The 27,031-nt window shown below is 34.4% G+C and overlaps 1 protein-coding gene across 1 annotated transcript; it reads left to right on the plus strand.

Annotated features, from left to right (window-relative positions):
* The first annotated feature begins 2,757 nt into the window (after positions 1–2,757).
* LOC120126621 (glyceraldehyde-3-phosphate dehydrogenase GAPCP1, chloroplastic-like) lies at positions 2,758–26,008 on the plus strand. Its single transcript, XM_039144771.1, has 14 exons — positions 2,758–2,883; positions 3,310–3,380; positions 3,477–3,544; positions 3,666–3,704; positions 4,116–4,216; positions 23,741–23,853; positions 24,011–24,110; positions 24,245–24,391; positions 24,669–24,729; positions 24,815–24,910; positions 24,995–25,139; positions 25,270–25,353; positions 25,632–25,721; positions 25,893–26,008. Exons 1-14 carry the CDS (start codon positions 2,782–2,784, stop codon positions 25,948–25,950), a joined length of 1,275 nt encoding a protein of 424 aa, XP_039000702.1. The 5' UTR covers positions 2,758–2,781; the 3' UTR covers positions 25,951–26,008.
* The last annotated feature ends 1,023 nt before the right edge of the window (positions 26,009–27,031 follow it).

The following is a 27,031-nucleotide window of genomic DNA, read 5'->3' on the forward strand; positions in this document are numbered from 1 at the left end:
AGGCCTTAAACTAAGCCCCACTTCGTGGGTACGACGTGGCTTTCGAGGCTGAGTTGAGTTGCCGAGTTTTACCTCATCGCTACGCGACAAACTCGCTTTGACGTCGTCTTCTATTCCCTTTCTCTTTGGGGAATTCGAGCGCTTTCATGCAACGTCCCTCTTTCCATTATTTTTTTATTAATATCTCATTTAATAAATTAACAATCAATTTATATAAACGTTAATTTTTAATAAAAAATAAAAGATTTTAGAATATATGAATAATTAAATTATCATTTTATAATTTTTAATAGTCGATGACTTAACAAAACTAAATCTTAGTCGAAAGATCATTTTATAACTTTTAATAGATTCAACAAAATAATACCCTATAATCAGCGGAGCTGTCTCGAACATTTTCGAGACAATAAACAAAAACTAAAAAATAGGCCTTATTGAACGAAAGTATAATCTTAAACAATTAATTTAATATTGTAAAAAATGATTATACTTTTTGTGTACATTGGTTTTATTATTTGGTTAAAAAATACTTTAAATACAAATAAAAGAATAAAAAATTGAATGTGGGTATGAATTATGATATGAAGCTTGATTTTGAATAATAAATTAAAAAAATAAAGAATAACATATTATGTTAACGTTAGATTGAGAGTGGAGAAGATTAAGAGTTAAAGAATAATTTACAAAAAAAAAAGAGACAAACATGATTAGATTTAATTCAAAATTAAATGAATTAACGAGAGAAATTGAGAAAAGGATGAGAAATTTTTGAAATTGAAAAAAATATATGCTTTAATTATAAAGGTATAAATTCATATTGAAAAAAATTAGTTATAAATGTATAATTAAGATTGAAAAATTTAGGGGCCTCAATTATAAAGGTAGAAATTGAGATCGAAAAAACTTATGGACCTCAATTATAAATGTATAAAGTGAGATTGAAAAAACTCAGGGGACTCAATTATAAAGTTAACAAAGTGAGATTAAAAAAATAAGGGACCTCAATTATAAAGGTAGAATTTGAGATTAAAAAAACTTAGGGGCATCAATTGTAAAGGTAGAAAAGGTACAAGTGAAATTGAAAAAAACTTAAGGGTCTCAATTATAAAGTTAAAATGTGAGATTAAAAAATCAGGGGCCTCAATTATAAAGGTAAAAGAGGAAATTAAAAAATTTAGAGACTTCAATTATAAAATAAAAGGTGAGATTGAATAAAATTAGGACCTCAATTATAAAGACAATTTTTTTTTTGATTAGGGGCTTAATTACAAAAATGAAAATATAGGGGCCCTAACTACAAATATGAAAAAAATGGGAGGCCTGAACAATCGCTCAGGACGATCCCCTAATAGCCTGTCCTAAAAATTAAAGGACTATTTGTATACTTCACTCGTTCTAATATTAAATGAATTTAAAAAATATTAATCAAATAATATCTAAATCTACCTAAAACATTGAATATTTACTATTTTCGTCTATCCATTCACCGACATCGTTGTCGTCGTTCAATTCCCTAATCTTAGTACTCAAACCATTAATCCTTGATTCCTTCCCCTTCAAATACTCTTCTCCCATTACGTTGAAAACCCGTCGTCGGCAACAATAGGAGAGAACCCACCACTATCAAATTCATGAATTTAATATTATTTCTCTATTTTTGTTCATGCAATTTTTGTTCCGTCGTCTTTCTTCCTTTAGACGATCAAGTTATGATTCATTATTTTTGAAAAATGATGTTAAAATAATATTGGGTAAAGTATACAAATAGTTATCCAACTATCGGGTATTGTTTCACCAAGTCTCTTTATTATTAAAAGTTACAAAATGATCCTCCGACTATAGAATATTGATTTGTTGAGTCTCTCAACTATTAAAAGTTACAAAATGGTCATCTGACTATTCATTATGTTCCAAACTCATCATTTTCTATCAAAATTTGACGGCAGTATGAGTTGAACGTTAATATATTGACTGTGATATGATACAATATGATCCCATAATCTCAAACGACTACCATATCTCAATCATTATGTTAACGTTCAACTCAGACGACAATCATTTTTAGTAAAAAGGACGAGTTTGGAACATAATGAATAGTTGGATGACAATTTTGTAACTTTTAATAGTAAGGGGACCCAACAAAGCAACACTCTGTGAGGACCATTTTGTAACTTTTAAAAACAGAGAGACTTGATAAAACAATACCCTGTAATCAAAGGACCATATGTATATTTCACCCACAAATATTTTTAGAAACTAATTTTATAAAGTGTACTTTAATAACAGAAAGAAATTTTAAATATTTTTTTAAAAGTAAATGAGGTTTGTTTTTCATTTAAAATTAACAATTAATTCTTCTTTATTTTTTTAAAAATACACTTTTTAAATAAGAAAAAAGGTTCGCTCAAATTTTCAACAGACATAGGTATCCAAGTTCCAAGGAGACAGCCAACAAACAAGGATGGTTAGGTGGCTAGTTACCAAACAACCACCTCTTCTCTTTGCATTCCGAATCATTGAAAGAAACAAAAGCTCAAATCTCGGGCTCACAGAGATCAGGGCCGAGACACATTTGGTATTTGAAAAATTGCCTTTCTTAAGAATCTCCGCTCTCTTCCCTTTCTCTTCATTTGTTGGACGGTTGTTTCCTCTGTTTTATACCAAAAAAACGAACAACACTTTCGATTTCTTTTACCACTCTTCATATTATTTATTCATCACTTGTTGCTGCCAATACCAGAAAGCTTTCTCTCAGGTTTCTGTTTTAATATCCGAGGAACAATGGCTTTCTCCTCTCTCATCAGATCTACTACCGCCGCCGCCCCTCTCGTCGAAGCCTCCGCCCTCTCTGACGTCTTTCTCTCAGCCTCTGATCGCCTCAAGGTCCTTCACTTTCCCCCGACTACCTTTTTTTAATGTTTTAAAGGAAACAAAAGAAAAACTGAGCTAAACTCAAGCTGAACGACTTTTAAGAATTGATTTATCTTTGTCATCCATGTTTTTATCTAGTTAAGAGGTGCAGATATTGATTTTTTAGTCACGCTTACTTTGTTTGATTGATGAGAAAACAATGAAACAAAAGAAAGACTGAGCTAAACTTAAGTCGAACGAGTTTTAAGAATTGATTTTTGTCATCCATGTTTTTTATTTAGTTAAGAGGTGCAGATATTGATTCTTTTTAGTCACACTTAGTTTGTTTGTTTGATGAGAAAACAATAAAACATTGTTTGGTTTTAATTAATTTTAATTCTGAACGAGATCGTGTTGAATAAATTATTGGCAGTAATTTGAATGATCATGCTTGTGCAGGTTTCAAGCATTGGATTTGGTGGGAATCGCAATTCTAGTTTTGGTGTTGCAGTTTCAACTAGGTCACTACAGTTAATTTATTCTACATTAGCTTTTTAATGTTTTCTTCATTGTGCAAAATTTTGGCCTTTTACTGACATGTTTTAAGAAAATATTCGTCTGTTTAGGAAATGCAATTCGAGGAGTATCCAACCCATCAAAGCCGTTGCTACTGAAATTCCTCCCACAGTTCCAAGTAAGTGTTCTATATGCTAGTGAAGGGTGAAAAGAAAAGAAAAGAAAAGAAGCTTAGTTATTTTTTGTTCAAACCTGTATGTTCTGATCCTCTGCTTTTGACTTATTTCTAATTTGTCTAGGATCACGGAATAGCGGCAATACAAAGATTGGAATCAATGGTATGTTCCCTTCTTTCGATTACACTTTTGCTTTTTATTTTATTTTATTTTATTTGGTAATATATCTATTTTAATCAGGTTGTTTCATTAATCTTCAAAGAAAATGATTTTACCTTCAATTAGCTTGCGCATTTAAGTTGATGCACTTGTTATTGCAAATACAAAGAATTAGTTTAGGCTTAGTTTATTATGGAAGCGAGGATGGGGATTTGGGTATATTTGAAAAACAAATGTTCAAAGAGCTGCAGTTCATATATGCTATTGTAGTATATATGATTGGAAAGTTTCATGAGTAACATATGCGCAAATTGAAACCCCTTTGATGTTAACACTATTTAGATGCTTTACATTTTATAATATTATTAAGTTTTATGCTTTCAATCACTCATTTTTCATAATGAACCTTCACAGGATTTGGTCGGATTGGAAGGTTGGTATTACGAGTAGCAATTGCAAGGGATGATATCGATGTGGTAGCTGTCAATGATCCATTTATTGATGCTAAGTACATGGTAAGCTTGTCTAGTTGCACTTGTTGGTTCAATCTATAGTTTCATTTACATTTCTTTCATGAATCAAGAAAGTCAGTATCGCACTGTTTTTTTTTCCACTGGAACTAGTACAGACCAATAACACCTTCACAGGTGTTGTGTGTACATAAACGACAAGTCTGACCAGAAAAGGTCAATAAAAGCCAAATTTCCACGACTTTTTCCAGCTTAAGATGGACACCTAGATTTTAACTAGCGAGAGAGCTAAATGTTACTAATTTTGTGTTATAACCCTTTCACTAAAGGTTAGCTATTTGTAATATTTATCGCTTTCTTTAAAAACTAGCTTCCATTTTGTAATTTTTTGGTTGTTTGAGCTGCATAATTTGGAAATTTAATTGGTAGATTGACTTTTGTTATTGCTCTACCCTATATTTCTTAGATTTTAGTGAATCAGATACGGGTATGTGTTTGACATGGAATGTTTATTTTTCAAAGTTTTACCACGTATTTTTGGTGTCATTGGATGATAACATCCCTGTCGTAACCGGTTTTTGTCCGGGCACGAAATATTTATTTGGCGGGAAAATTGATGTGAATAAATGGTTTTGAAAATAATTTGAGAGTCGCCATCGGCCTTTTGGGACAGGTAGGTCGAATACCTAAAAATTATTTTTTTTAAAAAGAGTTTTAAGAAAACACCAATAAAAAAAAATGAACTGATCTGCGTTTGTAACCAAAAATTCGTTCTTTTTAATAATAAAAAGGAATTCGTGGTCGATTACGTTTAGGGAAGGATTAGCACCCCTACAACGCCCAAAATTGGTACTTTTTAATTATGAATTGTCTCTATTATTAAAAATATTAAAAATTCAAAATATATTTAATTTATAATCCTATTATTTCAAAATTATAAAAAATATTTAAAAATATCGGAAAAGAACTTCTAGGTGCCTTAAGACAGCTCTTTTCTTTGATATTGATAAATATTAATTTAAATTAAATAATATTTTTTATAATTTTTAAATTTTAAAATACCAGAATAAGACATCCAGTTGTATTAAGACTGTCATTTTCTTCGATATTGAAAAATAAATATTAAAATAATTTATTTAAAAATAATTTATTATTTATTATATATATATTTATGAATAAAAAGATTTAAAAATATAAACAAGTAAAATTAAAACAATAAAAATACAACTAGAACGATATATTTAAAAGCAATAAAATAAATGAAAACATTTAAAATAAATGACTAAATTATAGTAAAAGTAAAATTAAAAACCTAATTCATAATTAATCAAAATTATAGGGATTAAACATGCTATTTCTTTATTTTATTTATTTAGTGACTAAAGTAAAATTATTTAAAATTCGAATATAAGATTAAAATAAATTAAAAATATAAACTAGAGATTAAAATATTATTTATTAAAATTAAGGGATTAAATCTGTTATTTATCCTAAATATATTATTTTAATATAAAGGACTAAAATAAATGAAATTAAAATTAAAGATCTGAATTAAAAAGATTATAAACTTGATTTAGTGACTAAAATGTAAAGTTTACAAGTATTGATGACTGCGGACGGTATTTAACAATTTAAATTTGCACATATAGTCCTTCCTGAAACGACGTCGTTCAGGAAGGCCTATATAAGGTCCAAAACGGCTGGCCCGAAGGGCCAGCCTTCATTTCTCCTTCCCCTCTCTCTCTCTTCTCTGAGAGAGAAATTTTTTCTCTCGTTTCTCTCTAAACAGAGAGAAGCCAGTCGGCCGGCAGCCGTCAGTCGGCCTTCTTCCGCCGCCGCCCACCGTATTCGGTGGCCGGAAATTTTTTTTTATACTAAAACATAGATCGGAGCGTCCTAATGACGGTTCCGATGACTTTTTCTTCTAAACGCTCCCGATCAGAGCAAATCTAAGAAATATACATTCGGTTTTTCGAAGGTTTTGGTGAGATCCGGTGGTCGGGGCTTCCTCGGTAAGTTTCTCTTCTTTCTTTTTCTTTTCTTTCTTTTCTGTTTCTTTGCTGCGTTGTTGTTGAGATCGTTGGTAGTCTTTTTTTTTTAGTATTTTTGTTTCTCTGTATTTCTCTTCTCTCTGTGTATTTTCTGTCTCTCTCTGTTCTCTGTCCTTTTGCTCGCAGATGGGGTGATAGCTTTATAGCCATCACCGGCGCTCGTCTCGGACCGATCCGAAGGGTGGAGTTCGGTGAGTCACCGGACTCCCAGTGGTGACTCACCGTTGGGATGACAGGTATGCGGCCGGAGTGGCGGCGAGGCTGAAGCAACGCCGCGTGGTCTTCTGGAATCTACGGCGGCGCTGGGATGTGTTGATACCCTAGTGTTTCCTCTGGCAAACTGTGGACCGTTGGATCAAATCAGATCCAACGGCTGAAATTGAGCGGCGGCAGCTGGATAGAAAACCCTAATTGGGTTTTAGGGTTTCTGATTTGGGTCATTTGGGTCCTTTGTAATTGGGTCGGTACAATCTGGGCCTGTTTGTAATATTAATAAATAATATATATTAATAATAATAATAATAATTATAATAATAATAATTATAATAATACTAATAATAATAATAAAATGAGTAAAAATTTTTTTTAGTATCTTCAGCTGCCCCTCTTTGCTCATTCTTGTGTTAACAAGAATAGGGCAAAGACGAAAAGATAAAAAAAAAATTTATCCATTTGGCTTCACTTGATAGCAATGTTGAATAAATTCTTCTCTTTCTTCAGATGAGTTCTTCTCATTATGAACTTTCCGCTGGGGATGATGTTGACCTCTTTCCTTCTGTGATAGAGTCATTCAAAAGGTTGAATAAGCTCTTCTTATTATAAACTTTCTCTTCTTCAGATGAATTCTTCTCATTATGAACTCTTTCTGGAAGAGCTAATCCATCAAATGATGAATTCAAACAAAAATTGAACAAGTTCTTCTTATTATGAACTTCTTCTTCCTTTTTCAGATGAGTTCTTCTTATTATGAACTCTAACTGGAAAAGCTAATCCATCAAGTGATGGATTTGAGCAAAAGATTGAACAAATTATTCTCATTATGAACTTCTTCTTCTTTCTTCAGATGAGTTCTTCTCATTATGAACTCGAACTGGAAAAGCTGATCCATCAAATGATGGATTTGAGCAAAAGGTTGAACAAATTCTTCTCATTATGAACTTCTTCTTCCTTCTTCAGATGAGTTCTTCTCATTATGAACTCGAACTGGAAAAGCTGATCCATCAAATGATGGATTTGAGCAAAAGGTTGAACAAATTCTTCTCATTATGAACTTCTTCTTCCTTCTTCAGATGAGTTCTTCTCATTATGAACTCGAACTGGAAAAGCTAATCCATCAAGTGATGGATTTGAGCAAAAGATTGAACAAATTCTTCTCATTATGAACTTCTTCTTCCTTCTTCAGATGAGTTCTTCTCATTATGAACTCGAACTGACACTGTTGATACATTGAATAATGGATTTAAATCTTTGCTAATATCTTTGAAATTCCTGTTAAAAATTCAACATGGATGAAAATGAATGAAAATGCACCTATTTTTACAAACACCTAAATATGATGCATGAATGTTAAGTTATTTGATTTCAGATTGGTGAACTGAATATTTCTTCAGTTGTAGAAACCCAATAAATCTTTCTTCTTCAAAACAGATAATCTATCATCTTTGACAAATGTAGATGTAGATATAATGTCACAAAACCTCTTGAGAATAAAACTCAATAGTATAGGCTCTTGAAAAGCTTGCATTCATGCAACATGTTGATTCTGATAACAACTCATCTGATTATGAAGTGACCTTTTCAGATGATTTCACAGATATCGATAGTTCTTTTAATATCGAGAAATCTTGAATTCTAATTCTGATGAGGAGAATAAACTGTTATACTTGACAAAAATGGAATTCTCAAAGGTTGAAGCTTCAATAGCCCTGGAGAAATGTGGTCTAGATTCATCAATTGCAGAATTGACAAATTTTATATGTACTGCTCAAATGGCTAAGGTTACTGACACATTTCTTCCGGTAAAAGATGGGAAGCCATTATGCGATGATCCCCATTACAAGAAAATGCAAAACTTGGGCTATGATTTGTGGAAAAGGAAGAAACAGAGGAAGCTTGAAAAGAAGCTTCTTAATGAAGATGATCATGCAGTTCATCTTTCAATTCCAATGATCGGTTCTGGGGTTCCTACCGAATCAGATCAGATAACTCAAAGAACACTTCCAGAAGATGCTATGAGCAAATTCATCTTTCCAATTCAATAACTGGTTTTACCAAACCAGATCAGATAACTCAAAGAACACTTCCAGAAGATGCTATTGGGCACATTCATCTTTCCAAATTCAATAACTGGTTTTACCAAACCAGATCAGATAACTCAAAGAACACTTCCAGAAGATGCTATTGGGAACATTCATCTTTCCAAATTCAATAACTGGTTTTACCAAACCAGATCAGATAACTCAAAGAACACTTCCAGAAGATGCTATTGAGTCTTCTTATTTCTACTATGAGCACATGGCACTTGCTCCAGTTAATGTTTGGACTGGAATATCACAGTACTTATTAGATGTAGAGCCAGAATTTGTAGATTCGAAGCATTTTCATGCTACTACACTGAAAAGAGCTATATTCATAATTCTGCAAATTGAGAACAGATTTTCTCTTGTTCTGCTTCCTCCATGTGCTGATGCTTTTCCATTGACAAAGAAATGATGGCCTTCCTGGGATCCAAGAACAAAGTTGAACTGTTTATAAATATGTACAAGAAGTTCCAAATTGACAGAAAGGATCTGTAAAGCTCTTGAAGCTTATGACGATGAATTACATTTGAATGTCCAGAAGTATATTCTTGATGAGTGCTGAAAATGGAATCTAGTATGGGTTGGAAGGGATAAAGTTGATCCACTTGAACCTAATGAGGTGGAAATGCTTCTAGGTTTCTCTAAAAACCATGCACAATAATCTGTATAGAGACATGTTTCCCAGTGATATCAATGTCTTGTTTCTTTTTGCTGGAATCAATGCTGCAAAGGTCGCCTTCTACTGTCTTAATATATCTTTAAAAACAGATGTGCAAGAACTGAATGATGATCGGTTGGAGCAATTGATGAGTAGATTTGTCGAATTCGACCTTGTTGTCGGTTATATCCAGCATAACAACCTTATTGTTCATGGCTTTAAGATGGCGATGATTTGCTTACTTTGTATGTATGTTTAAAAGTATTAACATAAAGTGATATTCAGAAATCTTTAACTCATTTCAAAATTATGTTAATTCATAGAAGAATAAATTGAATTTCCAAAAATAAATTGAATCTCAAATAAATTGAACTTGAAATATATAGAATTGTATTCAAAGTTATGACAAACATAAGATTGATAAAAATTCAAATGTCTCAACAAATTATTAGCATAAGTATTTCTAAATTAATCAAGTTGACACAATTTAGAGAAATGATGTAAGCTTTTGTCTGGAAAATTTCAAACGTTGTCGAAATGCTTGTAGATGTGAAGTTTCTCCCAAACCGTCAAAATCTTAAGAGGGTTCAATTGCCAGATGCCTAATATCAACATGCATTTGAGCCGCCCATTCAGGTTTTCAACTCAAATCCTTCCTTTGGTAACAAGATGCTCTTTGAGGGTTTTCACCTTGACCCTTTTTTTTTCTTTCTTTTTTCTTTTATTTTCTTTCTTTTTTCTTTCTTCTCTTTTTTTTCTTCAAGCATAATATTTCTTGACAGAATCCGAGTTTATTGGATTTCTCAGAATTTTTCCATCCATTTCTGCCAAGATCAACGCTCATCCGGAAAATGCCTTTTTCACAACGTATGACCCTTCCAATTAGGCATCCATTTCCACGGAAATCTTTATGTATAGGCAAAATTTTTTTAGTACTAGATCACCCTCTTGGAATTCTCTTGGATGTACTTTTTTGTCATGAGACTTCATCGTTTGATACATCTGTCCATGGCAAATAGCTTTCAATCTTTTCTCCTCAACAAGGTTCAATTGATCAACTCTAGCTTGGATCCATTCAGATTCATCCAATTTTGTTTCTCTTAATATTCGAAGCGATGGAATCTCAACTTCAATTGGTAAGACTGCTTCCATTCCGTAGACTAGAGAAAACGGTGTTGCCCCAGTAGATGTTCGAACAGTAGTTCGGTATGCATATAAGCAAAAGGTAACTTCTCGTGCCAATCTTTGTAAGTTTCAGTAGTCTTTGTAATGATTCTCTTGATGTCTTGTTTGCTGCTTCAACTGCCCCATTCATCTTTGGACGATACGCCACTGAGTTTGCATGTTTGATTTAAACTGTGCACAAAGTTCGGTCATCATTTTGTGTTCAAGTTCAGAGCATTATCTGTAATGATCCTTTCTGGTAGACCATATCGGCAAACTATCTCTTTCTTTATGAATTTACAGACTGTAGACCTCTTAATATTGGCATATGAAGCAGCTTCAACCCATTTGGTAAAATAATCAATTGCCACAATAATGAAACAATGTCCATTCGATGCTTTTGGTGTGATTGCACCAATGACTATTCCCCACATAGAAAATGGCCAGGGTGCTGTCATTACATGTAAATGAGATGGGGGTACATGAATCTTGTCTGCATATATCTGGCATTTATGACATTTCCTTGCATAATCAATGCAATCTGTGTGCATGGTAGCCCAATAATATCCATATCTCATTATTTTTCTGGCCACGGAAAGACCATTTGCATGTGTTCCACATACTCCACTGTGTACTTCTTTAATGACGTTTCGAGCTTCGCTGGTATTTAAACATCTCAATAGCATTTGATCATTGCTCTTCTATACATAATCTCTCCATCAAGAAAATATCCAGCAGCCATTCTTCTCAAGGTTCTTTTATCAATTTCCGATGCATTGGGTGGATAACTTTGATTTGATATATTGCAGAATATCATGATACCATGGTTTACCATCTACCTCTTCTTCCACACTATAACAATGTGCAGGAATTTCATATACTTGCATTTTGATTGGCATCATATCAACTTTCTTAGTTGCTTGAAACATAGCAGCTAATGTAGCCAAAGCATCTGCCATTGATTTTCTTCTCGAGGGAGATAATTGAAGGTAACTCTCTCAAATTCTTTCACTAAATCAAGGGTAAAATTTCGATATTCCAACAATTTGGGATCTTTTGTTTCCCAATCTCCTCGCAATTGATACACCACTAAAGATGAATCTCCATATATTTTGAGACATTTGATTTTTCTTTCTATAGCTGCTTTCAATCCCATGACACAAGCTTCATATTCTGCCATGTTATTGGTGCAAAAGAACTCCAATCTACTTGTAAAGGGATAATAAATATTCTGGAGAATTAACACGCCCGATTCCTCGTCCCAAAGCATTGGATGCTCCGTCAAAGTAAAGCTTCCAAGATGCAGATGTATCATTTGTTCTGACTTCTTCATTCATGGATATGCACAACAAATCTTCATCGGGAAAATTGAAACTCAAAGGCTGATAATCATTTGATACACGACTGGCCAGAAAATCAGCTATGACACTTCCTTTTATCGCTTTTTGGTTGACATATACAATATCAAACTCAGATAATAACATCTGCCATCTAGCCATTCTGCCTGTCAAAGCTGGTGATTCCATTAAGAATTTCAAAGGATCAAGTTTGGATATCAACCAAGTAGTTTGGTATAACATATATTGTCTGAGTCTTCGAGTAGCCCACACCAAAGCACAACATAATTTTTGTATTGGTGGATATCAAATTTCACAATCAGTAAATTTCTTACTCAGATAATAAATAGCTTTTTCTTTTCTTCCAGATTCATCATGCTGTCCTAGTACACATCCCATCGAATTTTCGAAGACCGTCAAGTAGAGAATTAATGGTCTATCAGGTATTGGTGATACTAAAATTGGGGCATTGGATAAATATTTCTTAATAATATCCAAAGTTTCTTGACATTCTTCATTCCAGACTTCAGGATTGTTCTTTCGAAGTAATTTGAACACTGGATCATTTGTCAGTTAATTGAGAAATGAACCGAGTATATAATTTAATCTTCCCAAAAAGCCTCGAACTTCTTTTTTTGTATTGGGTGGTGGAAGATCTTGAATTGCTTTTACTTTATCTGGATCAATCTCGATTCCTTTTTGCTGACCACAAATCCCAAAAGTTTTCCAGAATTACCCCGAAAGTGCATTTTACGGGGTTGAGCTTTAATGATATTTCCTCAATCTCTGGAAAAGCTTTCTCAGATTTGAAATTTCTTCTTCAGTTCGGGATTTGGCAATCATGTCATCTACATATACTTCAATCTTTTGTGCATCATGTCATGAAACAAAGTTACCATGGCTCTTTGATACGTTGCCCCTGCATTTTTCAATCCAATGGCATCACTTTATAACAGAATGTGCCCCACATGGTTACAAATGTTGTTTTTCCATGTCTTCAGGATTCATTTTTATCTGATTATATCCTGAAAAATCCATCCATAAATGAAAACCATGCGTGCCCTGCAGTATTGTCTACCAAGTGTATATGTGAGGTAATGGAAAGCTATCTTTCGGACTAGATTTATTGAGATCTGTAATCTACACATTCGAACTTTTCCATTTTTATTTGGTACGGGAACAATGTGGCTACCCATTCTGGGTATTTAGATGCCTGTAGGAAACCTGCATGATCTGTTTCATCACTTCCTCTTTGATCTGCAACAACATTTCTGGCCTCATTCGTCTGAGCTTTTGTTGGACCGGTTTATATTCTGGATTGATTGGAAGCTTGTGTATCACTATATCTGCTTAAACCATGCATATCTTGATAAGACCAGGCAAAGATATCTTTGAACTCTTGAAGGAGATTTATCAATTCTTGTTTTATCTGGATTGTCAGAGTAGTACCAATTTTCACCTCTTTCATTTCTTCATCTGTTCCCAGATTCACAGTCTCAATCTCTTCTTTGTGGGGTAGAATTGTTTGTCTTCTTTTCTACCAATCTTAATAGTTCAGTAGGAACATCACATTCCAGTTCATCCTCACACTCATTGATTTCTTCCAGACATATAGGTTGCTCTAAATTTATCTCTTGATTAAATTTAGGAATAAACATGCTATTAACATGGTGACACCTGCAAATTTAAGTCGGACATATTTTCGAAAGAATATAGTAAATTTATGAAATAAATAAATGTATAAATGTAAGAAATGTAAAGAATGATTGCCATCTGAAAATTTTAAAGAAATTTCTTATATTTAACATAATTTCTTTACAAGATAACAAAAAAGTTTTCATACTTTTGAGTAACATAAAGATTAGTTCTGAATATTACTCTGCGTTAATATTAAAAATATAGGAAGATCTTCAGTGGTCCAATTGTTGAGTGTTTCTCCAGGAAAACATGGGCGAATCCTATCCAATTACTTGCCAGTCTTGTTGTCATTCATGATCATGTGATAAATAATCCATTCATAGCTTCTTCAACTATGTTTTGATCTTTCGTCAACTTTTCCTCTTTAAAGGCTTCAACAAGCTGCTGTTCTACATTAATTGTTCCCCCTGATATGAATGTGGTCTTCAACTGTGGGAAAAACATGTGTTCCCAAAGGATTTCTTTCCCTTTCAACCTTGCCTTTCTGTCTTCACATCTTCTTTTCATCTCTTGTTCTTTGCTGAAAATGGGCTTAAACCCAAACCCAAAACGATCTTTCTTCATCTTTATACTTACAGGAACTGAAATCCCTTGAAGATTCTTTCCTAACCCTTTCCCAGCTTTAGCTCCGATGCCTAAAGTTTGTCGTACCGTCATCTTGGTGCAATCAGACAATCTGGGATATGGAATTTTGCTTCCTTCTGCAATAAAGGTTGCATTTACAAATTCAAGAGCTCGGAAAGAGCATTCAAGAGCATCATCATTGGTGTCGATATATGGAACATCACTTGTTACCGACGCAATGATTTCTTCTTCAGTTCCTACGCATATTAGTTGTCCCTCAACAACAAATTTCAATTTCTGATGTAATGAAGAAGGAACGGCTCCTGCTGAATGAATCCATGGCCTCCTAATAGACAATTATATGTAGGGTGGATGTCCATCACCAAAGTCAATATTGTACACGACTGGGCCAATTAACAACGGTTCCATTTTCCAAGCACCTCTTTTTGAGTACCATCAAATGCTCGCACTACATTCTGATAACTCTTCATGTGTGATTGATCCACAGGCATTCTTTGAAGTGTGACTAGAGGCATCAAGTTGAGAGGGATCCATTCAATCAACTCCTGGCAACACATGACCATGACAATGTGTCGTGATGTTCAAAGCTTTTACTGACCCCATTCCGCCTTCCGGTATTTCATCATCTGAATGTTATGTAATTGTCAGCGGCTATATGTCCCACAATTCAAGTTTATTGAGGGATATCTTCAGGGATGAATGTTTGATTGAGAATTTCATCAAAGCATTTCTATGTGCTTCTGAATTCATCAATAGATCAAGAATAGAAATTCTCGCTTGTTGTTTGTGTAGTGTTCAACTATACTCACTATGTTTCAAGAATTTCAAAAATTCTTGAGCTTGTTTTTCTGTCACAGGCTCATTAAATGCTGGAAGGTATTCATCCTCAAATACCTTCTGAGGTATTGTCATGGCTTTTCTTTTTGCTTTCACTTGTTCTGAAGCATTGGATGTTTCGGGAGAGTAACATCTCCCACTTCTCGTAGAAGAACCGACTTCGCTCACTGCTTCAGACGTCGATGTGTATCCAAACTCTGTATTTTCTCTTCTGTTTTTTTCTAGAGAAACAGATCCTCCTACCATTGAAACATTGGTAGTATAATTCCAAGGTACCCTGCGGGTATCTTTGTATGGAAATGGTAGAGGAGTGGTGATAACTACTTTCGGCTTTATTGGTGCAGGAATCGCCGTAGATGATTTCACATTATGATCACAGGATCATTTATTCTTTGATTAGGTTTAGAATCCTCTGATGAGCAAACATCATCTTCTTTTTTTCCCTGGTTCTTCAAAGAATTCTATTCTCTGTTGTTCATCAATTTTTGCACCAAATCCCTAAAACTCAGGACATAGTTGAATTTATGCCCTTTTCTTGATGATATTCACAATAATTCTTGCCTTCATTCTGCTTTGGCCTGAATTGTTGTGGAATTATACCAGCTAAAGAGAGTTGTTGGAATACCCAAACAAAAGGAGATTTAATTTCAGAAATGTCAGTTTTTGCTTTCTTTCTGTTCTCTTCCTGAATTGCATTCACGTTTTTATCTCCATGATTTGGCAATGGATGATTTGATGCAGATGGTGTATTGAATTCCAACTTTCCAGTGTTGATCAAATTTTGGACCCTTTTGAATGCCAAACAGTTTTCAATAGAATGACCCGTAATTCCTTCATGGTAAACACAGTGTGCCTTTGTATCATACCAAGGAGGGAATGGTGGTTGCATGGGAACCAAAGGATAGGGCCGTATGACATCTGCTTTTAACAGTGAATCATAGATCTCAGCATATGGTACTGGTAAAGGTGTAAAAGACAACCTTTCATTTTCCTTTCGAGATCCTCTGGAATCTGCTCGATTAGTGTTTTTTCCTCTTTCTTAACCCTTGGCTGGGTTATTATACACTTTTCGATGAATCCTGTTGTAAGTTTGCATTGTTAACTTCATTCTCTTTTCCGGTACATTGGTCTTGGAACTAGACCCCTCATTTGATTCAATTTGCCACTTTTCAAGACATTTTCAATGAGTTCTCCAGAAATGACCAAATCTGTAAAATTCTGGTTGCATTCCCCATTAGATGATTTAAATAAGGAGCCTTCAATGTATGGACAAACATTACTGTGACTCTTTTCTAACAAAGGTGGTTTGAACTTGGGCTGCTGTCACGCCATCTCTGGGCATACTGTCTGAATGTTTCATTATTCTTTTTCTCCAAATTTTGGAGAGTCCATCTATCAGGAACCATGTCTGTTACGTGGCGGTACTGCTCTAAGAATGCTTTAGCCAGATCTTTCCAGTATCTAATGTTGGCTTTGGTCAATTGAGTATACCACTTTAAAGCCGGTCCTGTCAAACTATCCTGAAAACAGTGAATAACAATTCTCATCCTTCAATATCCTGCCATTCTTCGACAAAACATAGTAATGTGGGATGAAGGGCATGTAGTACCATCATATTATCAAATTCAGGAGCTTTGAACTGATGGGAAGGATTAAGTCTGGAACCAAACTCAACTCACTAGCATCAAACCCATAGAATGATTCAGTTATTTCCACGGATTTCATTCGTTCTTCTAAGCTCTTGATCTGTCTGGTCAATTCTTCATTTACTTTTTGTTTCTCATTCAGCTCATTCAAATCTGGAATTAAATGCTCAGTATTAAGATCCCCTATTTTCACATCTGATATAAGCGGATTTTTGCTTGAAGATGCAGGATCCACTTGTTGATTTTCATGTGGTTTGGCTTCTTGAAATGCTGATGTACGAGCATTGATTTGTATAGGGGTAGTACCAGAATGATAAATTGGTTCTGGCGGAAAACCTAGAGGATACATAGGTTCTTGGTCGAAAGATACATGATTTTCAGGCATTTTTCCAATGATAGCCTGTCTTTTAAACATGTCCTTATTTCTGCATACTGTCTTGAGAATTTGCAATATTGGCTTCAATTTTCTCCAGCTTCATTCTCATTTCTGCTTGTTCTTTATTATGCTGTTCCTCAATACGTTGTATTTTATCCTCCATAATTCTCTTAGTAGCTTGTCTAGTACCGTAGTTAGGGATGGCAAACGGGTACAGTTTCGTGGATTCCGCACCGCATCCGCTCCAATTGGAGCGGGGATGGGTATAATTTTAGCGGGTAGTAGGCGGGTGTGGATTTATAAAGTAGTACCCGTCGTGGGTGGTGGGCGGGTAATGGGTTTGAGACATTACTTGCCCCGCATTCGCCCGCCCAGCTAAAATCTATTAAATTTTGAACCATTATAAATTTAGGTGTAATTTTAGAGACTAATTTATAAATTTTATATTTATAAATAAATAACATATAATTTAACCAAATATAAGGATATTAGTCTTTAATTAGTCTTTAATTAGGGAAATATTCGGCTCTTTGATTAAACCCATAATTCCACTAACCACGTCACTTTCCATGTTCTTTAGCCCATGCTGCCATCAAAACAAAATTAGCCGTACTATAAGCATTAACATCAAAAGCAGCAGTTTCCATGTTCTTTAGCCCTCAAAACGCATATTATGCGCACTATGAGCATTAACATCGAAAGCAACACAACAATCCAGCTCTGCGACTACATGCTCCCTACAATCTGTCTCCATAACATTCGTAGAGCCACTCCTCTGACAAATTGAAGCATGCGCTGCTACCCCATCACGAACTGTCTGGGAACTAGCTCTAACATCCCATTAGTTTGCTGTCAGGTGGGTCTAGATGGGTATGTCGCTAGTGGGTAGTGGGTGTGGGGATGGATTTGAAAATGTACCCGCGTGGGCGGGTGTGGATTTGAAAATTTGTAACCATCATGGGTGGTGGGCGGGTGGTGGATTGAAAAATATTAGGTGGGTATGGGGATGGGGGAGGGGGTATCCGCACCCGACCCGCCCGTTTGCCATCCTTAACCGTAGTGATGTTGTATTTCTCTTTTGGCCAGAATAACTGCGATTGAAAAATCTTTTAATATTATTTTTTCCAAATTTTAATTAATGAATTTATCTTAATAAATAAAATAATAAAAATTATTTATAAAGAAAATTATGAAATGAATGATGAATGTGTATGCAAAAAAGGCATTGATCCCAAAAAGTTAACTGTCATAGACAACTTTCATCGGCATACAAAAGTTTCTTTATATAATTCATAACTACAGATAAGGCATAGCTTTCCTATTAAGCTCTATAATTTCTTTCATTAACCATGACACTTCTTTCCGCACTTAGAAACTGGATCAACGTGATGCTCAATTATTTTGGCTTCAACAGCTAGCCCCAACATATCTAGCAACTTCGCTCATTTGTACCATGGCCGAACACCATATTCTTTCTTCATTCTTTCAACATAGAAATCAGTTGACTTTTGCCATTGTTCATTCGTTCCTTCAAGAGTTTGCTCTAACTCAGTGATTCTGACTTGACAATTGTGCAGAATTTTTTCAAGATCTCTAATGCGTCTTCGCAGTGAAGCATTTTCCTCATTACTTTCTTGAGATCATTAGGTCTTAGACGAACCTTTTCTTGAAATAATGACTCTTCAAGTTGCAAAATGTAAGCATTAAACTCTGCATTTTTATTTCTAGATTGATCCAGATCTTCTTCAAGTTTTGTTCGTGCTTCTTGCGTTCTTTGATTAAGCTTCTGGATTTGACATCCTTGTTTCTGCATCTTTGCCTCCAATGCTAGTCACTTCCTGCTCTACCTCAAGTTGGTGTTGAAATTTTTTCTTTCTAGCTCCATTTTCTTTTTCAATATTGTATTCTTCCATCTTTGGCCTCTGACTTCAAGTTCAGCAATCAGCTGGTTCATTCAGATTCAAATCCCTTGAACATGATATTTTTCACCTTCAAATTTATCAACGACATCATCTCATCTCTTCTAAATCTTTGGCTCGATCCCTTTCTTTTTGCATTTCATTCATGATCTCGCGGTGTTCAGCCTTGCTTTTATAATTCGCTCTTCTGTCAACCTCAAAATCTTCCATTTTTTGCTTTTTCAAGGCTTTTGAGTAGAAGGCTATTCTTTCCTTTCAGATCTTCAACTCGTCTTTTCTCGATGTTCAATTCTCTGGTATTTGTTGTTGCTGGCTTGATCCTGATGCTTTCCGAGATTATATAACTCCTGGTTTTTTCTGTAATGCTCTGAATTCATCATCAACTTTTCTTTATCTTTCTCAACATTGCACATTATGATGAATGAAAGTCAATGTCAACACCTAACATAGCTTATCTTGTCTCATTGCTCTAATTCTTTCGACCAGCCTTCTCTTTGCTTTAAACTCAGCTCTCAGGATTTCAATCTCTGATGGAACCACCTTAATGCGATCTTCCATAGAGATATCCTCTTTTGATCTGGTAGAGGAATTTTCATTTTTCCTGGCAGATCTCATTCTTCATAATCAGGAGTTAGCATTTCTTTTGTGCTTTAGCTCGGATACAAAAAGTTGTTTTCCAAGCTGTAACGGCTTCCATGATATTTCTTTTATAATTTGATGTGGAATGCGAACTCAGATGACTGTAATCCAGCAGTGACAGGTACAAATTGACGACCTTCATACTGTCTTATGACCAGAAGTGGGCATCCAATTCCTCCCCATAATCCGAGCAACATTATCCAATTGTAATCTCCACATTGTAAAAGAATTCCCTTTGTATTTGCCACGGGGCTCGCCAAACAATGTCATTGCTTTGCAGATTTCGAAAGGCATTAATCACATATCTTCTTAATTTCTTTCGGCCATTCTGCTCCAGAAATTTTTAATGGTGAGTAATCCGTATTAAAGCGTCGGTATGAACCTTTTCTGTCCTCCAGAAATGACTAGGATCCAACATATAACAACTGGGGTACACCCTGAGAATCGTCCACCTCCTAGCTTTCTACAAGCATTTAACGATCTGAAGGTCTCGGCTAGGATTGCAGAACAGGATAATCTTTTTCGGTAGCTGTTCAAACAAATCTACCACTGCAGCTTCAACATATCACAATACTTTTGGAAAGATGACCATACCATACATACCCAGAGCAAATAAATCGAATCGTACTTTAACATCTGGATGACTTGAATAAGTTCTTTAATGTTGGTCCAAGCAATGCCTTCGCTTTCGCCTTTTGTTTTGTACGGGATGCCACCCATTCTTCTCGTACCCCGGCAATCTTTGCTAATTTAACTCGAAAGGGTTGAGTTTAATTGACTTTGAATAGATTCGATTCTCCAAAGCCCATCTATATGTAGCAAAGTTGTGTACTCTTCAATAGTAGGGACCAAATCCTCTTTGAGAGTGAAGCAATTGTACCCTGGATTCCAGAATTGAATTAGGGCTCTGATTAATTCATCATCAACTTCGACATAGAAAAAATATGGGATCTCCGTAAGTCTGATAAAACTGCAATTTTTGTTTGAATCCCAACTTTCCCAAATACTTCGCAAATCTTGCTATTTTTAGCGAAACTGGAGCATAACTGGCTAAGTCAGATACATAATCATCCTGCAGACTGTCTTCTTGTCTTTGTAAATCCTCAGCCCACTGTCTTACCGAGTTTAGAATTACTTGATTGAACTTTTATCCATGGATGAAGGCTTTCCAATGAGACAAACACAAGGATCAATGCCTTTATCCTGTATGATGCTATGCAAACAGAAAAATAAAGAGCACACAAAAAGAAATGAATTAGTTACATAATAAAGAAATTTAATAATACATTTACCTAAATATTTTATTTAAAACTTTTCTAAATTTAAATAATTTAAATACATGTAATTTAATCAGTAAAGAAAATAAATAAACAAGAAAGTTAGAATTCATTTCTCCTGTGTGTACACCTATTTGGACAAAATTTTGGCATGACTTCGGATCGGAAGAATTTCTAGGGTTATTATATGCAGGGTTTCAGATCTAAGAATAAAAGTACCCAAATTGTCCTTGTTAGTGCCCCTTTGGGTTGCTAACCCTCAACCCTAGTCCATTACAGACTAAAGTGGATCGAGTTCAATTCGAGGGGATACATTTCTCTATGCCTGACACGGAGAATAAATTCTCACGAAGACATAGAGCATATGAACCCGAAAGTTACTTGCTAGGTCTGACACGGAGAATAAATCTCACGAAGACGTCGCTTTCACTCCCACTTAAAAGGGACAACTCAATTATAGAGCTTTATGTTATGCAATGCAAGTGTTGTGTGTGAGGAGAAAATGTTCAAACCTTTGACAGAAAAATAAATAATGAAATAAAATACTTGCAAATAAAATAAAACATAAATATTATGAAAATAAGTAAATATAAAAATTTGAAAAGAGAGAATTAAAAATTAAATATATGAATTTTTAATTTTTAATTAATAGAGACAATTTATAATTGATTTTAAAGTTTGACCGATCCCCAGCGGAGTCGCCAAGCTGTCGTAACCGATTTTTGTCCGGGCACGAATATATTGGCGGGAAATTGATGTGAATAAATGGTTTTGAAAATAATTTGGGAGTCGCCATCGGCCTTTAGGTCAGGGTAGGTCGAATACCTAAAATATTTTTTTTAAAAGAGTTTAAGAAAACACCAATAAAAAAAATGAACTGATCTGCGTTTGTAACCAAAAATTCGTTCTTTTTAATAATAAAAAGGGATTCGTGGTCGATTACGTTTAGGGAAGGATTAGCACCCCTACAACGCCCAAAATTGGTACTTTTTAATTATGAATTGTCTCTATTATTAAAAATATTAAAAATTCAAAATATAATTTATAATCCTATTATTTCAAAATTATAAAAATATTTAAAATATCGGAAAAGAACTAGGTACCTTAAGACAGCTCTTTTCTTTGATATTGAAATATATAAATTAATAATATTTTTTATAATTTTAAATTTTAAAATACCAGAATAGGACATCCAGTTGTATTAGACTGTCCTTTTCTTCGATATTGAAAAATAAATATTAAATAATTTATTTAAAATAAATTATTATTTATTATATATATTTATGAATAAAAATATTTAAAATATAAACAAGTAAAATTAAAACAATAAAAAACAACTAGAACGATATATTTAAAAGCAATAAAATAAATGAAAACATTTAAAATAAATGACTAAATTATAGTAAAAGTAAAATTAAAAACCTAAATTAATCAAAATTATAGGATTAAACATGCTATTTCTTTATTTTATTTATTAGTGACTAAAGTAAAATTATTTAAAATTCGAATATAAGATTAAAATAAAAAAATATAAACTAGAGATTAAAATATTATTTATTAAAATTAAGGGATTAAATCTGTATTTATCCTAAATATTATTTTAATATAAAGGACTAAATAAATGAAATTAAAATTAAAGATCTGAATTAAAAGATTATAAACTTGATTTAGTGACTAAAATGTAAAGTTTACAAGTATTGATGACTGCGGACGTATTTAACAATTTAAATTTGCACATATAGTCCTTCCTGAAACGACGTCGTTCAGGAAGGCCTATAAGGTCCAAAACGGCTGGCCCGAAGGGCCAGCTTCATTTCTCCTTCCCCTCCTCTTCTCTGAGAGAGAAATTTTCTCTCGCTTCTCTCTAAACAGAGAAGCCAGCCGGCCGGCGCAGTCGGCCTTCTTCCGCCGCCACACCGTCGCCGGCCACCGTATTCGGTGGCCGGAATTTTTTTTTTTATACTAAACATAGATCGGACCGTCCTAATGACGGTTCCGATGACTTTTCTTCTAAACGGCTCCGATCGGAGCAAATCTAAGAAATATACTTCGGTTTTTCGAAGGTTTTGGTGAGATCGGTGGTCGGGGCTTCTCGGTAAGTTTCTCTTCTTTTTTTTCTTTTCTTCTTTTGTTTCTTTGCTGCGTTGTTGTTGAGATCGTTGGTAGTTTTTTTTTAGTATTTATTTCTCTGTATTTCTTTCTCTCTGTGTATTTTCTGTCTCTCTCTGTTCTCTGTCCTTTTGCTCGCAGATGGGGTGATAGCTTTATAGCCATCACCGACGCTCGTCTCGGACGGTCGAAGGGTGGAGTTCGGTGAGTCACCGGACTCCCAGTGGTGACTCACGTTGGGATGACAGGTGTGCGGCCGGAGTGGCGGCGAGGCTGAAGCAACGCCGCGTGGTCTTTGGAATACGGCGGCGCTGGGACGTGTTGATACCCTAGGGTTTCCTCTGGCAAACTGTGGACGTTGGATCAAATCAGATCCAACGGCTGAAATTGAGCGGCGGCAGTGGATAGAAAACCTAATTGGGTTTTAGGGTTTCTGATTTGGGCCATTTGGGTCCTTGTAATTGGGCCGGTACAATCTGGGCCTGTTTGTAATATTAATAAATTATATATATTAATAATAATAATAATAATTATAATTATAATAATTATAATAATACTAATAATAATAATAAAATGAGTAAAAAAAAATTTTAGTATCTTCATATAATGTCTGAATATGTGCTGGACACAAATATCTAAAGAAAAAGAGTCGGGGCAACATTAGTTCAACTTCTGCACATTCTGAAGCTTTGCATGGCATTTGAAATGTTTAGGCTTCTGTTTTTGAGTTCTGATATTTCTCCTGGTGTCACAATGAAAGCAACTTCACGTCTACTGTAAATTATCAATACTCATAATTACCATTATGCTTATTTTGCTTCTGTAGCTTGGGGAGTTGGATGGGTGGTTATTGTTTTGGCCGAAGGTTCTCTTTGTTTGTCTATTCTGTTCGTTACATGCCAGGTTAACTGCCCTTATTATTCTTCTGGTCATAACAAATTGTTGAATTTACTATTATTTTTTTTAAATTCAGGCTTACATGTTTAAATACGATTCTACTCATGGAGGCTTTAAGGGAACCATCAAAGTTGTGGATGAGTCCACTCTGGAAATTGATGGCAAGCAAATAAAAGTTGTGAGCAAAAGGTATCATTCTAACTACATTTTAATGAATAATTGGAATTTGAATTAGCTTCTCTACAAATTGCAACATAGAATCATGTAATTTGATTTCATTAAAAAATTAATGATTTGCTATTAAACCATCTCAACTTTGGGCTAACATTTAAACAATATCGACTAGGGACCCTGCAGAGATCCCTTGGGGTGATTATGGGGCTGAGTTTGTTGTTGAGTCATCTGGTGTTTTTACAACATTAGCCAAGGCCTCGGCTCATTTGAAGGTTCGTTCTCTAAGGTCCTTGGTTTTTTCCTGTTTTGCATGATCACCTTAATAGACACACATTACAAGCACATTTGTGAGTGCATGCACTTTGTTAAGTGTTCCAAATTGAACTTTAGTGAATCTGTTCTGCAGGGTGGTGCCAAGAAAGTTGTAATTTCAGCGCCATCAGCTGATGCGCCTATGTTTGTGGTGGGAGTAAATGAGAAGACCTACAAGCCAAGCATGGACATAGTGTCTAATGCTAGTTGCACTACCAATTGTCTTGCTCCTCTTGCGAAGGTCTACTTGCCTTCTCAGATTTTAAGCTTTATTTTTTCATTGTTAAATGTTAATGGTCACAATTCACATGGTAAAGTACGGGAAATTGTGTTTATTTTGTAAGATCTGCTTTTGCATGTTTTGTATCCATGGTGGTTGACAATTCCATATGCCTGTATTTGACATTATTCCTTTGTTGAGGGTAGACAATTCCCTCTTCCTGTTTTAAGTTCAAGGTGGATGGTATATATTTTTCTTTTTGGCAATTTTCCTTTGTTTTTGTGGTAACATGTTGCAGGTAGTTCATGAGGAATTTGGTATTGTTGAGGGTTTAATGACAACTGTCCATGCAACTACAGGTATCCGGTTATCATGTGCCTCTCATTCATTAGATAACACATGATGTTGCATTGTTATGATAACATGGTAGTTTATAAAATCCAGCAACACAAAAGACTGTCGATGGAACTTCTATGAAGGATTGGCGAGGCGGCCGAGGAGCTGGGCAAAATATCATCCCTAGTTCAACTGGCGCTGCAAAAGGTATGAGACAATATAAATGACCAGATTTATAATTCAAGAACAGTGTTTGAGAAACAAAACTTCAATTATAATTTTCCTTTTAGGCTGTGGGAAAAGTTCTTCCAGAACTCAATGGAAAGCTTACTGGAATGGCATTCCGTGTCCCTACATCCAATGTTTCCGTTGTTGATCTAACTTGCCGACTTCAAAAGAGTGCCTCTTATGAAGATGTCAAAGCAGCCATAAAGTGAGTTTTCTAACTTGTTGCCGGAGTATCCTCCTTGTCCATATCTCTATTTCATTTTGGGTTTTTGTTTTCTGCTAACTGCTTGATTATTTATCACATTCACCTAGATTCTTTTATCTGTTTATTAAAGGTTTGCTGCAGAGGGTCCACTTAAAGGCATTCTTGGATACACGGATGAGGATGTTGTCTCGAATGATTTTGTTGGTGATTCGAGGTATTTTGTCATTTTCTATCTATTCTTCACATCCGTCCCACATATCCTTTTTGTTGTGATGTAATACGAGACGTAGAGGCCTATTACAATCTAGAAATAATGCTTGCTTATATACCGGAACCAATGCTAAGTTCGTTTATCTAGGATTGAATATTTTCAAGGCTTCTATGTTTGCTTCATTTAGATTTTGCTATCGGAACATGATAGAATCAAATGTGTTTTTTTCCCACTTAATCGACGATGGCATTTAAGGTCGTAATGAGTTCGTCTTATACCAGGTCAAGTATATTTGACGCAAAAGCTGGAATAGGGCTGAGTGCTTCGTTCATGAAGATTGTTTCATGGTATGACAACGAGTGGGGTTACAGGTACGATTTCCTCTCTCATTCACACATCCAAACCTTTCATTACATGCGTGCGCCGTTACATGTGCAGCCACAGACACACCAGACTGATGCATATAATCGGATAATTGTTCTGTATTTCGTAACGCGAAATACAAACCAGCTTGTCTAACAGTTTTCAAAATTTTATTGCAGCAATCGGGTTCCTGACCTAATAGAACACATTTCACTGGTTTTAGCAACGCACAACTAATTTATTTGGGGAGGGATGTTGCTGAGCACGCTAGAAGTTTGTTAAAGGTTTATCGACATGAATTCCACAATAATTGAATTGTTTGCTTTTGTTTTTTGATTGCTTTTCCATGCAAGGGTTGAGCATACCATAATACGTGCTTGAAACAACGTAAATTCGAGCACCTTAAATACTGTTATTTGTGGAAACATGGTTGTAGTATCTTTTGGATTTATCTTTTTTTTTGGGGTCAAAGAACATTATTGGGTTGCATCTTTTGTTTGAAATTCCAAGGAAAATTATACAATCATTCTTCCTAAACACATGCACTCAACTACATCCACCGTTGAATGTTAGAATGGTCCTTATAATCCAATTATTTTGATTATATGAATTATAAATATAAGCACAAACCAAGCTACTTTAGTGGTTAAAAAATAGTTGTTATTCTTAGAGATCTCAGGTTCGAGCACAGATTACAGGGTATTTGAGTGTTCAAATAATTGAGATTATTTAGAATATATACTACTATCTTTAAGCACCCTAGATACAATACATTTAACAAATATGACCCATAATTAAAAAATACAAACTAAATAAAAATAAGAATCCTTTTTCACATTAGTGTTATTTATTAAATTTTCATTATTTAAAATTCGAAGATTAGCACGAATCAAACGACTTCGATAAATAATACATGATTGTTATCCTTAGAGGTTTGTTATCAAATAGTTGTGAGTCTTTCCAATAGATATCATCTCGTGATCACCTAAACTAATCAAAAAAAATCAAAGATCCTTAATTTGAAATAATATTTAACAATTCAATAAAATCTAATGATCATTAAATTTATCGAATTGCTATAAAATGATAATTGAGACATTATAATAAACTATACGAGTTTGATATATTTAATAGTAATTTTGTAACATTATGATAAAATTCTGTTGATTTTATAGTAATTTGGTAAATTTATAATAATTTCGTAATATTTTGATAAAATGTAATAATCATTTTAAAATTTATAAAAGTTTAATGATTGATATAGTTCGGTGACCTATGATATAATTTACCTTTAAAAAAATACTTAAACTGAACTGCG

The sequence above is a fragment of the Hibiscus syriacus genome, unplaced genomic scaffold, assembly GCF_006381635.1.
Source record: "Hibiscus syriacus cultivar Baekdansim isolate YM2019G1 unplaced genomic scaffold, ASM638163v2 tig00110458_pilon, whole genome shotgun sequence".
Taxonomy (NCBI): domain Eukaryota; kingdom Viridiplantae; phylum Streptophyta; class Magnoliopsida; order Malvales; family Malvaceae; genus Hibiscus; species Hibiscus syriacus.

What these genes read in the sequence shown, in the direction of transcription:
- LOC120126621 (XM_039144771.1), top strand. Translation starts at nt 2,782, where the DNA reads ATGGCTTTCTCCTCTCTCATCAGATCTACTACCGCCGCCGCCCCTCTC. An exon ending in TTATTGATGCTAAGTACATG is followed by an intron (nt 4,217 to 23,740) that starts GTAAGCTTGTCT and finishes TTTTAAATTCAG; the next exon opens with GCTTACATGTTTAAATACGA. An exon ending in GTCTTGCTCCTCTTGCGAAG is followed by an intron (nt 24,392 to 24,668) that starts GTCTACTTGCCT and finishes AACATGTTGCAG; the next exon opens with GTAGTTCATGAGGAATTTGG.